This window comes from Purpureocillium takamizusanense, chromosome 4 (genome assembly GCF_022605165.1).
Source record: "Purpureocillium takamizusanense chromosome 4, complete sequence".
Taxonomy (NCBI): Eukaryota; Fungi; Ascomycota; class Sordariomycetes; order Hypocreales; family Ophiocordycipitaceae; genus Purpureocillium; species Purpureocillium takamizusanense.
The window spans coordinates 218240-234827 of NC_063071.1; the positions used below are offsets into that span (position 1 = coordinate 218240).

A 16588-nucleotide genomic window follows, 5' to 3' on the forward strand; every position below is an offset into this window, starting at 1 on the left:
CCGCCGTCTTCTTATAGCCCCCTCGTCTCGTTGCTGGACTGGGACCTGCGAATTCCGAGCCTCGGGTTTGAGCACCATAATCAGCTTATTTAGAGGGCAAACTAACTTAGGCGCTGCACCATCCCCGCATCTTCAATGTGGTGCCGTCTGCCCCTCCAGCCTCTTACACGCCATCAGCAGGTATCGTCAATTGCCCCCCGCCGTCCACCACGCCGCCTTCAAGTCGTCCATCAGCTTCTCCGCGGGCCATCCAATGACCCTCTTGCACCCCGTCAAGTTGCCGAGGACTCCATGTCGCACAGCCGCGTTCCGAATGTATTTGGCGCCTACAGCAGCAGCACGTCAGCATTGATTGGGGCCCCCTTCCCTTGCAAACATCCAACGGTCTCTCTTCTGCTCATCTCACTGCAGGGAATGGGCCATCTCACTGTAGGACATGGGCCCAAAGGCATTGACGAGAACGGACGGGATACGCGCCGTAAACGCAATGGCGCATATTTCCGATGCGTAGCCGTCGAGCAAGTCGTCTCGGCTCGGCGCAGAGTCGTCGGCGGCGGCGGCTCCGTCGTGCGCGGGGGGCAGATGGGCGAGCTGCTCCGGCGAGGCGGATATCGTGAGGATGCAGCAAATGGTCAAAAAGTAGTGCATCGCGGATGCTATTATGCATGTACCGGTCGATACTCAGCACCGCTTCTTTTTCTTCTTCTTGTTCGTCCGGACGAACGATGTGATGGATGGACCGCTTACCATGTGAGTCCTCCAGGAACCACACCTTGGTTAATTCTCCTCCTCCTCCTCCTCCTCCCGCTCCTTCTATGCGAGAAAACGGCTTCTGCGCCGACGACAGGCTCCCGTACCAAGCCTTGGTGACACGCAACAGCTCCATCCACTCTTCGCTGCCGACGACCGGCCGCTGAAACACGGCGTTGATGACGCGCCCCAGGATAAGCGACGCGGCGTGGAGATGGCCTGGCGGGAGGGCAGCATCCCCGGGCGGGACGACGACACCGTTCAGGTCCATCTTGAGCGGACAGCCCTGGAAAAGACTAAACGAGATGTCCTCGCGCAGGTAGTTCCAGAACCCGGCCGTGAAGAGGGCATTGGGAGCGTCGTTGAGCAAGCCCCGGCGCGAGGCCAGCGAGTATGCGCCCTGCAGATGGCGGTTCGGATCGATTTCCTCTATTATCAATGGAGGTCAGCCCCATGAACCAACCAGACTGACTGACATCATCACAGCGTCCCAAGTCCCCAAGCAACATCTTCCTCACCGTCGAGAATCTCATACGACCGCAGCAGACAGACCGTCGCCAGCGCCACCCCATTCTCCAGCAGCGCGCTCCCCTCGCCCAAGGCAATCAGCCTCGCCACGCACTCGGCGTGATACACCCCCGCCATGGCCAACGCCGCTCTCGCCCCCGCCGTCTTCGTCGTCGCCGTCGTCGTCGTCTTGCCGAGGTGCATCGCCGCGACGGCCACCACCCCGCAGAACAAGAGCGGCTCTTCAAGCGCGAGCAGCGGGACGACGGTGGCAAAGTGCCGCGCCGGGTCGCCGAGGTCATACCAAGCCGCGATGGCAGAGACGTAGTGGTGCAGCGCCGCCGCGGTGTCTGCCCGGGCCAGCGCGACGCGGGGGCTCGACGCGACGGCGATGTCGGGCTGCTCTCCCTCCCTCGTCACTTTCTCCTCCTCCTCGACGACGGCGACGTGCTTGCGCTTGGATGACGGGCCTTGCTGCGGGATGAAAGTGACGGGCTTCTCGGAGCGGGTGCAGAACAGGCCCTTGCTGCTGCATAGGCCGCAGACCGGGCGGACTTCATCGCCTACATAGATCTATGAGCGAGACGCCCCCTCACTGATGTAATAGCGTGCGTGCGTGCGTGCAGGCTCACATTTCACCTTGCGCTTGCGACAAGTGTCGCTGGCGGTTTACTCGGGTTCAGTAACAGCCATCCGATACGGGGGGGCGCGGACAGTCGCGAGTCGTCGTCTCACTCACCAGGCTCAACATCGTATTAGCAGTCCCACCACCAACTAACAGAGTGACGGCCAGCCAACTCACCTTCTTTGTTGTACACGCGCGGCATCTTCCCACCCAGCGCAGAGAGGGAGTCGCGACCGCGCAGACTATGTCAGGCCCTTGTTTGTCGCGAAGCCGTCATCAGAGGAGTTTTGAGAAGAGAGAGGGGGGGGTGAGGTCGGACCGGGCTCGCCCAGCGAATGGAAGTGAGAGTTTCAAGTCTCAACTCATTCATCACCCCCACTCTGTTGTTCATCCTGGACTTTTCCCCCCGCGATCCGATTTCTCGTCAGGTACTAGTTCTTTCACGCCCTGTCTCGGCGCCTCAAAGAGGCTCGCGTGCGCCCTGTTCCAAGCGTACGCCGACCTTGTTGTCTTGCAGTACCTCTCTTGGTTTTTCCATCCTGTAGATACTTTCGCAAGAGACGGGGGGGTCACCTGTGGACTTGTGGTTCAAATAGTGAGTGCCGCGGCACAACGCGTGACCGTTGTCCTGCTCCCAGGGGACGCATAAACCTTGGCACGACCTCTTCCCGGGGATACCAGACGTCATGCAAGCAAAGCAAGGACCCCGACACATTCATGCAAACACCCGCCGCGGCATAAACGCCACCCCGCCCGTTCCCGCGACAGACAAATCCCCCCCCCCCCCTCGTGGATCCCAGACGGTTCAACCCGTGTGCTGCAAGGGATTCGTTCCGCCCGTAAGGCTGATTCTCCTCCCCCCACGACGAGCCACTCAACCCCAGCCCCGGCGCACGTGTCCACCCATCCACTTACACGCCCCTGCTGCTGTCAAACACGATATAAACGCGAAAGGCCCCCCCCCCCATCATGATAACCTCAACCACGCCACTTACCCGCCGTCGACCATCGGTCGCACATCATGGCCGGACAAGTCCCACTTGAAAACCTCAGACGCCGTCGCAGGGTCGTCACCTGCCCGGCATGCCACCAGACGGCGCGCACGATGCGCATCCGCGAACCGTACCGCAACGCAGAGTGAGTGCGTCCAGCCAGCCCAGCCCTGCCTTGCCCGACCCCCCCTTTATCCACATCGTTCATCGATCTTATACTGACCAACTGCACTACCAGCGTATTCATAATGCTTTGGCTCGGCATCCTGCTGTTTCCCATCTACGAGCACTTCCGCGGCCCGGGCGGCGCGTGGGTGACGCACTACTGCTCGCGCTGCGGCATCCGGCTCGTCGTGTACGCCTCCGGACCACGGCGTCACTACATCCACGCCACGGAGACGACGCTGCTGCAGCAGCCACCTCCCTCGGCATCATTCGGTGCATCATCATCATCATCCAACGGCATGCCAAAGCAGCAGCAGCAGCAGCAGCAGCGTCAAGGCCAGGAAAGCAAACGACCCTACATCACACCCTGTCCATCGCCCCTAGGCCCACCTAACCCAGTAGACACGTCCTTCATCACGAACCACACCCGCCGCTACCAACATCTCCGAAGCACCACCATCCTTCACATCGACGTGGATCCCACCGACGGCCTCCCCAGCGCGATATGGAGAAACGCCGCGCGCACGCAGAAGCTGCATCGCATCGACCGCCTGAACGGCTACGGCGGCCCCAACGGCGGGGCGTTCCACGCGCGGTTCCTCTGGCCAGGCAAGTTCGAGGCCTCGGAATGTATCCCCTTGCGCTGGGCGTTTGGCCGCTCGTGCCTCTCTGTCGTCGACGCCCGCGATGACCGGTGCGTCGGCGCAGCCCAGCTCGCGCAACAATCGTGGGACACCGTCATATACCTACCACAACAACACAGCAACAGCAGCCCCTCCTCCTCCTCCTCCACCTCATCACCACCACCACCACCACCACCACCACTACACGCAGCAACGCCGCATATCGAGCACCCGCGACTATTCCAAGCGTACGACTGCAGGGTCGGACAGGACAGGCAAGTCTTCGCCCGGCAATGCCCGCAGTTTTTCGTCCCCGGCCCACACGGCAGCACCCTGCTCTGGACAGTCCGCCGCATCGTCTGCACGGCCGCGGCCGCCGACGACGATGTCGATGTCGAGGAGGAGGCGGCGCGCCTCCCCCACGGCAGACCAGCGCTGCGCCTCGTCCTGCTGGACGCCTACGACCGTCTCGTGGCCGCAAACGACGGGGCGTGGACCACGAGGAAGACGTCGCCATCGTCGGAGGCGTCGGCGTCGGGGGGACCGCGGCGCGACGTCTTGCGCGTGTACGCGCCGGCGGACGACCATGGTGGCCTCGTCGGCGCGGTGGTGACGAGCTACGCGGTGCTCTGCGCGCAGCTGACACGGAGAATGCAGTGGAACGATATCCTCAGGAACGAGGATTAGTTTGGGGCCGGCCATCAGTGCGCATGTAGATGAAGCCAGCGTGTATGCATATCCCGTTCACGTAGCTCCTGCCTCATACTCTAGCCATGTCGTCGTCCCGCAGTCGAGTCCGGGTGTGTTGTTCCCCTCACAGAGCCCGTCGTATATATATATATTCCAACGTCGCTTTTTCTTCTTCTCCGTCACTGTACGTCTATATGCGCCCGAACGCTCTACAGTCGGTCGCATTTTCAGCTCTTCGTCTCGCCCCGACACTCCTCCAGCCTCCGCCTCTGCACCCCCCGCTCGTCAAAGTTGCCGTCGGCGAGCCACTCGTCGAACCCGTGCTTGACCGCCGGCCACTCCTCGTTCGTGATGCTAAAGTACGCCGTGTCGCGCTCGCGGCCCTTGACGACCATGTGTTTTCTGTGTCCCCCCGGGAACGGCAGAACGTCAGTCCATCCGCGCACACGTAGGAGGACGAAGAGGACACCCCCATGGAGAAAGACGGGAAGGGAAGGGGAGGAGGGAAGGGGGGCCCAAGGAGGGATTCAAAAACTCACCGGAATATGCCCTCAAACGTAAACCCCAGCCTCCGCGCCGCCTTGAGGCTCCTCGCATTCAGCGCATTCGCCTTCCACTCCACGCGCAGGTACCCCAGCGCAAACGCCCTCTCCACCAGCAGCGCGTACGCCTCCGTCCCAACCCTGCTCCCCTTGGCCGCGTCGCCCAGGATGATGGACCCGATCTCGATGCGTCGGTGCGCCGGCACGACGCTCAGGTACGACATCATGCCCACGGCCTCCCCTTGACCTTCACCCTCGCCGTCACCCTCACTCTTCTCACCACCCTCACCCTCACCCTCACCCTTGTCGTCGCCGTTGTCGCCGTTGTGGTTATGCTTCACCACGGCATAAAACTGCGGATCCCTCCCCCTACCCCACGCCTCCATCGCCGCCTCGCACTCCCCCTCGTCGCGCCACCCGCCCGACAGCATGTACGTCCACCGCCAGAGGTTCGCCTCGCCGCCCAGGTGCGCGTACAGGTCCGCCGCGTGCGCCTCCGCCGAGAGCGGCACCAGCGACACCGTCTTGCCGACCAGCGGCTCGTGCGGCGGGAACGGCACGGCGCCGGGCCCTGTGTCGTCGCCGTCCTCCTTCCCGCGCGGCGCGGGGACGGGCGCGCCGACGGGCTGCCCGTGCTCAAAGTGTTGCTGCTCTCGCTGCTTCTGCTGCTGCTGCGTCATGGCTGCGCGGGTTGCAGGTGTGTGTGGGCGTTTGGTGAACTGTTTCGTGCTGGTCACTGATGGAGGAGGAGAGCAAGAACCACAAAAAAAAGAATCCAGTCTCGTCGTGCCTGCCCGTCGATGTGAGTGAAGAGAAAAAAAGAGCCACTGCGAGTCGTTTGTTGGCAGTTGGTTTTGAGAGCACTTGTTGCTTGCTTACTTACTCGGCTCTCCCGTCGTGGGATCCGTCCATGCGTCGAGCGATGACACACCACCACGGGGGCCGCCGAGTCTCGGTCTCCGCAATCGGGGCCTCGACATGGCACACGCCCTTTGCGTGGAGCGAACAAAAGCCCTGGCCACATACATAGCTTGACAACGAATAATGGCGACTTAGACTTGAAAATACCACAACACCCAGCGATTTGCTTCGGGATGAGATTGTGCATTGCTCATTCAACAGACAGACCATTCCGACGATATCTTGCCTTGGTCCCGCGGCATCACTCACCCTACACCCGTCGAGCCCAAGGAAATCTCAAGCAATCCCTCCAGGAATCAATCCTGCCTAACAATGCGTATGCCATTATCTCACAGTATATGCTATACACGCCATACATGGCTGACAAGTGCAGGCGACAAAGCGTCGCCCGCGCAACTAGAGTCGCAAATGCTCATGCCGTGCCGTTTGTTACCCATTTCCCCCCAACATGTTCCGCAAGCACAAAAGCCAACCCGCAACGCCGCTCGAGCAATGGCAATGTCTAAGTGTGTGTCCCCCTCATGCTGTGTCCCTCCCTCGTACTCATCTATATAACGGTTCGATCGTGTACGTGTGGTGCGGTTCCGTCCTTGCGCCGCTCGCATGCAATCGTCGCCAAGCACACCGAGGCGGCTTGCGCTTTGTCGTCTGCAGGCGCCTCCCCCTGGCCGGAGCAGGCGCCGCATCATCGTGTCCAGTCCCGCGTCAGACCTAAAAGGAGAAAAAGGAGGCGACAAAAATCAGGCACGTGAAGAGCGTCGAAAACGTCAGCTCAAACTCGAACCACGCCGCCTGTCCGCCAAACGCAATCTTCTTGCTCTTGCGCGTCGGATGCGCCACCAGCGTCTTCGGGTCGCGCTCCAGCAGCTGCTCGCGGTCCGGCATCATGGGCGGGTCGATGGCATAGGCAACGGGCGTCCAGAGCGAGCTGCAGATGAAGATGAACGTCAACGGCGGCCAGAAGGCGTGCGTGATGAGACACTTCAGCAGGTCCTTGGTGCTCTCGTTCAGCGAGAAGCATCGGAACGACGTCAGCACCACCGCCACCAGCGTCAGGTACACAAACGCCAGGTGGAAAATGGCCATGTAGTTGACCAGGATCGCCCAGAGACGGCGCACCATGTTCTTCTTGAGCACCGGGTCGCGCTCGTTGAGCGCCGACGCCAGCGAGCCCGTCGGCTTGAACGCCTGCACCTGGCCGCCGAGCCACTTGGGCAGAACAAACGCCCGGATCAGGCACAGAGCAATGTACGGAGACATCCACAGCTGGTAGCGCGAGCCGCGCTGACCCGTGTGGTAGCCGGCCGGGATGAACAGGACGAACTCGCATAGCCGGTTCGAAATTGTCGCCGCAAAACATGTCCGCACCAACCAGCGCAGCTGCTCTTCCGTCGCGTACGCGACCAGCTGCTTGCCCATGATGAGAATGATGGGGATGGCGAAGAGCGAAATCGTGAGCAGGATCGTGTATATGCTGAGCGATGCGTAGAGAAAGCCGGAAAAGCGCTGCGCAAATGTCATTTGTCGCACCTTTTCGCCCCAGAGGCAAAACTTGAGCTTAAACGACGTGTCCACGGTTCCAATAGCCCAGCGCGTGCGCTGCTTCAGGTGGCTGCCAAAGTCCTCGGGGACGGTGCCAAACTGAAGAGGCTCGTGGACGTAGGCAGTCTTCCAGCCCTTGCCCAGCATGAGCGTCGACGTAGCCACATCTTCAGCGAGAGATCCAAGGGGAAAGTTGCCAATCTCCTCGAGGGCCTCGCGGCGCACAACATACCCGGATCCGGTGCACCAGGCGACGCCGAGCGTATCCTTGATGGGCTCAATAACGTGGACAAAGAAGTCGAGGCTCTGCGCGAGCGGATCCGACGGAGGCGTGTTGTAAAACAGCTGGGGCGGGCAGGCGAGAGCCATCTTGGAGTCCACCATCAGATGGGGCAGAACGGCGCGAAGCCAGTCCCGCTCGGGAATCTATGGACGGGTCAGCGTCCGCACAACAGAGTGCGCGCATTAGGATGGGGGACCATGCGTACCATGTCAGCGTCCAAGGCGGCCATGAACTGGCCAGCGCCGCCAGGAAGAAGATTGGACTGCTCGAGCCCAAAGTTGAGATTGCCGGCTTTGAAGTGGTGTGGCTGACCGGGGATCTTTTCGCGCGCCATGTAGAAGAGGTTCGGGTACATGGCGCTGAGCCGGGAGCAAGCGGCCTCGAGAGGCGCCGACCTGCCATCATCCAGAACGATGACGCGAAAGCGGTCCGACGGGTAGTCGATGTCGCAGGAAGCACGGACCGTGTCCAGGACGAGATCGTCATCCTCGCCGCAACACGTCACAAAGACGTCGACGGTGGGGACGTCAGTGCCCCTGAGGCGCAGCCTTTGCCTCCGGCGCTTCTTGAGCGACATCATGGTCCAGCTGTTGTGCATGAGAGACGGAATGGCGACGGCGATCTCGACGGCGATGAAAATCCAGGCAGCGGCAAAGGTCGTACCGTAGCTCTGCTGCGCCCAGATGACACAAGCAATGCGCAGGCCCAGATACAGCAGGTACAATGCCGTGTTAGCAAATGTCAGAACGGGCAACAGCTTGTAGAGGTAGCGCTTCCAGCCCTTCCAGATCTCGGCGTCGTCGCGTTCGTCCACGACCTGGATTGTGGCCTCGGTCGACGAGACGCTCCAGTCCTTGCTGGGCGGGTGCTGCGAGCCGCCGGGCAGCAACGCGGCGAGGCTGATGTGGCTCTGGTTCTGCTCAAGGTTTTGGTTAGCACGCGGCCTGATGCTCGCCCGTTTACAACGAAGGCGGAGGGGAATGATGCGATTCGTACCATGGGCGTCGTAGGGCCCGACTCAGCAAACGGCAGGTACCTCGGCGAGGCAGACGAGTCGACGGGCGTCTGGTTTCCCGTCCGCCACGATCGCAGGCTCGTACGAGACTCGTGGCCGTCGACAAGTGTCTGCGAGTCGGACCGGCCCGCGATGGACGGGGGCCAGCTGGGCGAGACGGCATCCTCGGGGAGCTGGCCGAATGACGAGGGCCTCGGGTACCGCGCATTCGGGCGGACTGGCCGTGTGAATTGGGAGTGGTAGTCTTCCGGGGGAGACGGTTGGTTTCGACGCTGAAAGGAGCCAATCTCCAGCATTTCTTCCTCCTCTGGATAGCCCTTCATGGCGGCGGTGGTCACGACGCTGCCCAGCGTCCACCAGTTTCGTTAAGCGAGCGAAATACTGGATGTGGCAGCCAGGCGAGGGGCGAGGAGACTGTGTTTGTGAGTGTAAAGCGAACGGAGGCGCACAACGGCGATTAAGATGATTTTGCTGAAGCTGCCGAGCCGGCCGGGCAGGAGGAGCAATCTACAGACGGCGGCAACGAGAGAGGCCGTGCTGTGATGAGCTATAGGGCGCAACCGCTGCTCTGCTGAGGAGGAGGAGGAGCGGGTGGTGACGAGCAGCAGAGCAGATGCTGTGCGGTGGTGAGGCGTGGTGTGGTGTAAGGTGTAACGAACGAATTGGGCCGGGAGGAGAGGTCGATGTTGCGCCGCCAGAGCGAGTATGACGGAGGAGGTTTCGGATGGACAAAAACGAGTGTACCTGGTGAAAGTGAGCGTGAAAGGAATGCGTGAGCGTCGACCGAGTGAAGGATGGACGCTTCGGATGGGCTAACGGGGGGTCGAGGGAAGCCGCTGGGCGTGCGGGCTGCACTGCACACTGCAGTTCTCACTGCCCGCTGCACTGCACCGGTCTAAGGCCAGGTGCGGTCAATGGTGGAGCCGCCACCGCGCCTTTGGGACACACCTTGTAGCGTGTACTTTTTGAAACGAACCTTGACCCTCCTTGCAGCTGGACGATCCGGTGAGCTGTGCCGTGCTGTGTGTGTGCTCTACCTACGGGGCAGTGCTACCTACTAGGTATACTGCAAGATGCCCAAGCTGCTCCAGCTCGAGCGCGTGCTGGGCGCTTCGGGCTGCGCTGCGCCAGCCAGTACATGCGTGGGCACTCTCCGCCAGCCAGCCAGCCGGGGCAAGTTGCCTCCATTTCTCTGGCAGTACCAGAGATGCTTTCCAGTTGGCGCCGCGTTCCTTTCAGCGACGCCGGGGTGTTCGGACGGGGCGGCCAGTGGGGGCCGGCGACGAGCGGCGGGGCAGTTGGGGCGCGGAGCAGGACCAGGAGGTACCTAGACCTCCACTGGCTGCGGTAGCGCCCAGCGTGTGGTTCGAATGTGCCAAGAGCGGGGTGGGGCCAGGGGTACCTGGTACATGGCTGTCATCCGTGGGCAGTGGCTGCCAGCTGGAGCACCGGGCTTTGTCCCCCCGGGCAGCAGTCACACCAGTGGGTGCCCTGTGAAATGGCATCATGGGTGGTGGGATGGAAGAGTCCCGTCGCTTTGGCTGGCGGCCTCACCAGGGCAACATGAGGTGCCCTGGTATCTGGCTAGTTGCCTGCAACTACTACCTGGAAGGTGCCCGTCAAACGCACGATAAACAACACAGCAGTCACGGCCGCAGATTGATCTCCCCCGTCCGCCTTCACCACCGTCACATCGTGCCGCCTCCCGCTGCCTGGTCCGACCGCCGCCCATTGGCCTACCTGAGGTGAGCAGCGCACGGTCTGCAGGCCCGTCGGGGGGCAACTGGGCGGTTAAAAGCAGCCAGCAGCAGGTACCTCAGCGTGGAAGCGAGCAAGCGAGGAGGGGCGCAATTGCTCCCTGACTGACTCTCTCTCTCGCTCTCTCTCTCTCTCTCTCTCGCACTCGTCCATGGCAACACGAGGTGCGGCAGGGGTGGCGTCGCGGGAAGCATCGCCGTGTTTGGTCAAGACCGGACCATCATCAGCAGGTGGTGGTGCTTGGTGGTGGCCAGACCAGACGAGACTGCACCACCACCAGCAGCAGCAGGCAAAGAAAGGTAGGCAAGCAGAAACGGATACCTAAGCGTGCGATTCACAGCCCAGCCCAGTCTGGTTGTGCGGGCATGTGCCCCCCCGTGGTGCCGGCGATGCCGAGGGTCTCCAAGCCAATTCCATCCACCCCAACCAGCAAATAAGTCCGATAAGATGTACCTACAAAGAGGTGGCATGCTTGAAATAGTGGGAGCAGGTACAGACAGGATTGACGCTGCGCCGCTGGAATCAATTCGTGCAGGGGCTCATGACCTCGCTGCTGAGATACGGAGTACTGCCACCCGAGCTCCCGTTTTTTTTCTTCAGCGCGGCGACGAGCCACAGCGTGGGACGTGTTGTGTTGGTCCACCAGGCGAGGCAAGGGGCACGGTAGTGAGTGGGTGGGAGCATCGTGCGTCGGAGCCAGCGTGGCAGATCGCACGCGAGAAGCTTTTTGCATCATGCCGCGCGCCGACCAACACAACAAGATCCAGCTTGAGCAGCAGGGCGTGCGCCAAAGCCCTGTTGGCTGACATGATGATGCAGTACGACGCCGTGAGGCGAAGCAGTCCAACTCCATGGAGCTCGCCATTGATCCCGTCATCCCATCCATGTCCACGTCAAATCTCCATTCTTCGATATCAACGTAGTACCCAGCTTATTAGCATCCTGTAATACCCGCCGACGGACGAGATCCGTGCTGCACGTAGTAAGTTACTACCAAAAATTGATCCATCCATCTGCTGGTAGCTGCGTGCGTGCCTGGAAAAAATGCTGCCATGCTGCGCCCGCCCCCTTTGTTGTTATTCTCCTATTCTCCTCTCCGTCGCTTAGCACCTTACATGCGTAAGGTACCTAGGTATAGTATACGTACCGCCTTCGGCGGCGGCGGCGGCAACGGCGGGGCGGCTCGTTCACAATAGCCCAGCGGCGACGGATACATCGGTCGAGGTACGCACCCTTTCGTACCGGTCGTGCCGCAACTGGTAAGTACCTAGGCAGTAGCTCCAGAAAAAAAAGTACGATCCAAAGCCGGCATCTGATTGGCTGGCGCTGCAGCAGCTCAGTGTTTTGGGCGTCGTCTAGGCTGCACCTTTTTTTAGGCGCCATGGGAATTCGTGTTTTTTCTTCTCGCCTTTCCACCCACCCATCCATCCATCCATCCACCCACCCGCCACACCTTCGGCTTCCTCACCCCTTGCCTGCCCTGTCATCTGGAACCCTTCCCCGCCCGCCCGCCTGCCGCACGGGCGGGGGGGTGTCATGGGTGTGCCTGTCTGCCCGCTCTCCATTGCAACGCACCACCCCTGTTCCCGGCAGGGCTCTCTCCCTTGGTGGTGGCCCGCCGTCGCCGTCGTTCGTCATCCGACTGGACCAGGCCAGGGGCACGCCGATGCCCTCCATGCCAGGTGAGGCTGTGACTTCGTATCAACAAGCCATGCTGGCGTCGTCACCTGGCTGAATAGGTTTGTCTTGCCGCGACTCTCCGCAACGCACAGCAGCGAATCCTGACCGCGCGCAATCCAGGCATGCAATGCAATGCAATGCATTGCCGTTGCTGTTCCCGTCCACCGTTCCCTCTTGCACGGGCTGCGTGTCCCCCACCTCATATCTTTTCTGGCTTCGTCCGTCGCAAGCTCCACCCGACGCGGGGCACGAACGCAGGCGGCTAGGCCCAAAACTCTGAATGAGGTCCGATTGAAAGAGACAGAAACAGAGCGCGAGGGAGCTGACAAACAAAGTTCAGCAACAACACCACCACCACACGCGATCGTCGCGCATCCGCCCGTCTCGGGCCGGCCGCTTCTGGCTGCGTGCTGATATGCGGCTATGGAGGCAAACGGCGCAGGGGGGCGGAGACGTAGTCCACCTCGCCATCTCGCCTGGCCTGGCCTGGCCTGGCCTGGCACTCAAAACACCCGGACGATGCCACCAGTGGCAGCAAGGCCCCATCGCGTGGGCATCGACCACCGTCATCGCCAGCAAATCACCACGAGCAGCCATAGCAATCGGGACGTGAGGGTCGGTTCGCCGGCAGTGCAGCGCTAGTCAGGGGGAGATTTGCGCGCGCACGGAGGTCGCGGCGATGGAGTCCACTCGTGGCAGCTCCATCGAAGAATGAAGATTGTGCGCCCATTCAGCTGGCGGCGCCTCAGGATCCTCCCTCATTTCGCCATGCCCAATTTTCACCCAGCCGTGCGCCTCGCCTGGACAGCTGATGATGTGGTTGGAGCGGGAAAGGGAGAGGGAGCTGGCTGGCCAGACTTCTCCACGGACCGAGCATGCCGCTGCCGTCGCCGCGGCCGTCTGCCGGGCTCACGATCGGCGCCAGAGTTAGCACGGGCGCTTGTGCTCGATATGGTTTTTACCCTTTTGATGAGTCTGATTCACTGATAGCGGGAGCCCCGTCTAGTCCTGTGATTGACGCAGGTCGGAGTCGAGTGTCTCGGTCAGGCACACGTTTGCGGGTGTGTCTCTCGATGCGGAGACGGCGTCAATCAACGTTGCAGCTGCTACTGTTGCTTGTGTCCTGTCGTGTCGCCATGGCGTGCTGAGTCGCGCGCGCCACGATGGTCCTGCATTGTGCTGCATCGCACGACAGGGACAGAAAGACAGGCAGACAGACAGACAGGACAGGACCAGGATTAGGACCAGGACAGGGCAAGACGACGTGACAGGTCGTGACAGGTCCGAGATTGCTGCCGCCCCTGTCACGACTCTTAACCCCCCCTCGTCTTGCTTGCGCGGCGCGTTCGCATCCGTCTGTCTCGCTGCCGGCGATTTGCAGGTAAAGTGCTATTCTACCAACGGTACTACTAACCTACTGTATCGGGTACTGTGCATGCCTCCTTTTCCTTTCCCCCTCGTCTGCCGGCACCCGGTGACGTCGTCGAGTGCCCAGTCCAGCCGCCAACCGTCGTTGCTCGCTGCTTGCAGCTTCAGGCCCTCCCTCGAATTCGCCGGCGCAACCGTTCCGCGGACCGACGACTGGTGCAAAAGACGGCCGAGGGCGCCAGGTAGGTAGCGGCTGGATTTTCACTGAATGTTTCCTTTCCCACTCATCAGTAAGTCGCCGGCGCGCCGGGCGTGGCGCAGGCCGCCCCAAAAGGGGGAAAGCCCGGGCCGCTGGCGGCAAACGACGATTCCAGTCGGCCTTTTGCCAAGCCAAAACAGAGTTTCCAGCCCGGCGGCTCAGGCAGACACAGGTTTCATTCTCGAGCAAGCGCAAATCGACGTTTTGTTGGCTGGCCACCCGACTTTTACAATACCTACTCTCGCGTGAATGGAAATGAGTGCCGGTGGTGGTGAACAAAGACAAAGTATATGTTACTGTACACGCGAATGGAGGCCAAATTGTGGCACCCGCCCACCTCAGCGGGTTGCTCGGGTGTGGCTCGCTACTTTGCCCCAGCAGGCGGACGTGCCCGGTGGGTACGACTAACACTTATCTGTGCTGGGATGGATGCTGCGCCTGCGGTGCATTGGCTTCTCGGTGGGTAAACGGCGCGCTGACGTCGCTGCATGTTGTGCAGCGGCGGTCGTGGTCGGCTGCAGCTTTGGTGGGCGAGCGGACCGCTGGAGCAACCGGTCGCCTTCCATCCATTGTATCGTGCGATGAGCCTCGAGCCCAGCCGGCGGAATCCACTTCATGATTCCTTCCTAGGTATGCTTCCGATTGAGGGGCCATTGCCGCCAGTCCTCCCGGTAATGATGCCCTTATTGATCCCATTTGACTGGCCTCCATTGCTTCGCAACCCGCCCCGTAATGGAGCCCAAGTGCGGCCTCCTTCGGTGGGTGTAGGTGCCCTGTATCACGCCCTCCGCTCAGGTACAGCTCACTAAAAGGTGGACACGTCTGGGCCCGACCGTAGTGGGTGGACCAGCGCCTCAGCAGCCGCAGGCAGGCAGTGCTCGGGCAGGTCTTGCCCAGTGAAGAATCCATGGTACTGGGCCCTTCCAGTGGCTCGTGTGACCCTCGGATTGGAAGACGCGCCCCCCAAAGTGGCGCCTCAGATGGCGGGGCGGCCTCTCGCCTTAGTTCAGTCCTTCAGTGGTCTGAACAAGCTGGGGGCAGCCGAGGAGGCACTATAGGCGCTACAGCGCACGGGTACCCATCTCTCGTACCCGCCCTGGACGGACACCTCTCGCTGCGGTCGCCTGGAGGTACACTTCACCGACCAACAACACCCTCCAGCGACCACACGACTACGACGACGACGACCGTCATTGACGAGACACTCGATCGCTCCGGCGCGCCCTCACTCGTTTCGCGCGCCTACGACCGATCGAAAGCCAGTACTGCATCCTCTCGCTTCTCCTCGTCAGCGTCCGCTCGCTCGCTTTGTGTCATTCGCCCTCGCCAACCGGTCATCCGCCCATTGTTCGCTCGTTCGCTCCTCGCCTCGTTCGCTTGCACCACCGACCACCACGAAAAAAGAACAAGCCTGATTGCTGTCCCCTCGACCCCAGCGGCGGCAGTCCGCCCGCCAGCTCGCCACCATGCTTCGCTGGCTCGTCAACTTCGGCTTCCTGATCCTCCCCATAGGCGTCACCATCGGCATCCTGCTCGGCCTCCAAGCCCAGCGCCAGGCCACCGGCGGACCGCCCTTGTTCCAGCCTCCCGACCAGCCCGGCGGCGCGCCTCCTCTCAACAACAAGCTCACTTACGTCCAGTCCTGCAGGAAGGAGGACGGCATTCATCCCAAGGTCAAGAAGGGCTACCAAGAATTCACACGTGAGTCTCCCACTGTCCGTCCGCACAAAACGGATGCATTGGCCCGGCTGCGGCACAGACTCGACGACGACGACGACCGCGGGCACATATCCGTGCTCCATGGTCGCGTCACGCCTTGGCCTTTGCGGATCCGTGTTCTGCATGAACCCGTTCGCCAAGACGTCCAGGAACCTTCATTGGCCCTGCCCGTCATGACAAGCCGCATTTTACTGACAATCGTTCGTAGTGAACCCTAATCAATGGGGTACCAAGGCGGGAGACCCCGGCTTCCTGTGTATGAATGTACGTCTCGTCAAGAAAATTCTCCCTTGAACCCCACGGGTTGCTAAAGATTCTGCGCTTAGGTGACTACGTTCAACAACCAGACGTATCCTACCAAGCACACGGCGCCGGAATGGACCATTTGGTGGCAGTATGACCCTATCAGCGGCGACGGCAACAACGTGCACGCCTTCCCCAACGTCAAGGTCGATGGCGGCGTGTTGCCGCTGCCCGTCAAGGACGTTTCCATGGTCGACTTCAACATGCAGTGGCGAATGAGATTGGACAACAAAACCGGTCCGACGGATACGAACGAGCTGACTACCAACAATGTCAACGCCAACGTGGCAGTCGACATGTTCTTGGATACAAACCAAGAAGCCGCCAAGTCCAGCGAAAAGGCCAAGTTCGAAGTCATGATCTGGTTCGCCGCCCTGGGTGCGGGAACCAAGGCCGTCAACGAGAAGGCAGGCAATGAAGTTGCACGGTACACGTTCAACGGAACGACGTTGTGAGTAGCCCAGAGTTGCCCGCACTGCCCTGCGACGCTTCGTTGCGCATTTGATGTTCTTGGGGCTGACAATTGACACGCCCATCAGCGACCTGTTCGCCGGTAAGAACTCAAACCAGCAGATGGTGCTCACGTGGAAGGCGCAGACGACAATGGACGACTTCCACGGCGACCTGAGCCCTTTCATCAAGGAGATCGTGAAGCTCAACAACGCCGACTACATTACGGACAGCCACTACCTGGGATACCTCAGTTTCGGCTCCGAGGCGTACTTCTCGAGCAAACCCGTCACGTTCCACGTACCGTCACTGGAGATTGACGTACAGAAAGCATAATGGCAACGGCGCAATGATTCAATGATTTGGGATTTTGTGTACTTAATAGAGAACATATCA

At 61.0% G+C, this 16588-nt stretch overlaps 5 protein-coding genes across 6 annotated transcripts; 2 read left to right on the forward strand and 3 right to left on the reverse strand.

Moving 5' to 3' along the window:
• Positions 1 to 186: 186 nt before the first annotated feature.
• Positions 187 to 2084, reverse strand: JDV02_004711 (uncharacterized protein; the record flags this gene model as incomplete). Its single annotated transcript, XM_047985944.1, has 5 exons — positions 187 to 326; positions 429 to 656; positions 748 to 1179; positions 1269 to 1820; positions 2060 to 2084. 5 exons carry the CDS (start codon positions 2082 to 2084, stop codon positions 187 to 189), a joined length of 1377 nt encoding a protein of 458 aa, XP_047841924.1.
• Positions 2085 to 2834: 750 nt separating this feature from the next.
• JDV02_004712 (uncharacterized protein) lies at positions 2835 to 4349 on the forward strand (the record flags this gene model as incomplete). Of its 2 annotated transcripts, none has more annotated exons than XM_047985946.1 (2): positions 2835 to 3023; positions 3113 to 4349. In XM_047985946.1, exon 2 carries the CDS (start codon positions 3123 to 3125, stop codon positions 4347 to 4349), a length of 1227 nt encoding a protein of 408 aa, XP_047841926.1. In that variant the 5' UTR covers positions 2835 to 3023; positions 3113 to 3122. The 2 variants fall into 2 exon arrangements, with proteins under 2 accessions (XP_047841926.1, XP_047841925.1); XM_047985945.1 differs by having other exon boundaries at positions 2835 to 3019.
• Positions 4350 to 4579: 230 nt separating this feature from the next.
• JDV02_004713 (uncharacterized protein) lies at positions 4580 to 5574 on the reverse strand (the record flags this gene model as incomplete). Its single annotated transcript, XM_047985947.1, has 2 exons — positions 4580 to 4754; positions 4892 to 5574. 2 exons carry the CDS (start codon positions 5572 to 5574, stop codon positions 4580 to 4582), a joined length of 858 nt encoding a protein of 285 aa, XP_047841927.1.
• Positions 5575 to 6526: 952 nt separating this feature from the next.
• JDV02_004714 (uncharacterized protein) lies at positions 6527 to 8978 on the reverse strand (the record flags this gene model as incomplete). The annotated part of the gene is made up of 3 exons (XM_047985948.1): positions 6527 to 7783; positions 7846 to 8556; positions 8637 to 8978. 3 exons carry the CDS (start codon positions 8976 to 8978, stop codon positions 6527 to 6529), a joined length of 2310 nt encoding a protein of 769 aa, XP_047841928.1.
• A 6208-nt stretch (positions 8979 to 15186) lies between these two features.
• On the forward strand, positions 15187 to 16528 carry JDV02_004715 (uncharacterized protein; the record flags this gene model as incomplete). The annotated part of the gene is made up of 4 exons (XM_047985949.1): positions 15187 to 15421; positions 15648 to 15703; positions 15766 to 16193; positions 16282 to 16528. The coding sequence occupies 4 exons, from the start codon at positions 15187 to 15189 to the stop codon at positions 16526 to 16528; spliced, it is 966 nt and encodes a 321-aa protein (XP_047841929.1).
• Positions 16529 to 16588: the final 60 nt, after the last annotated feature.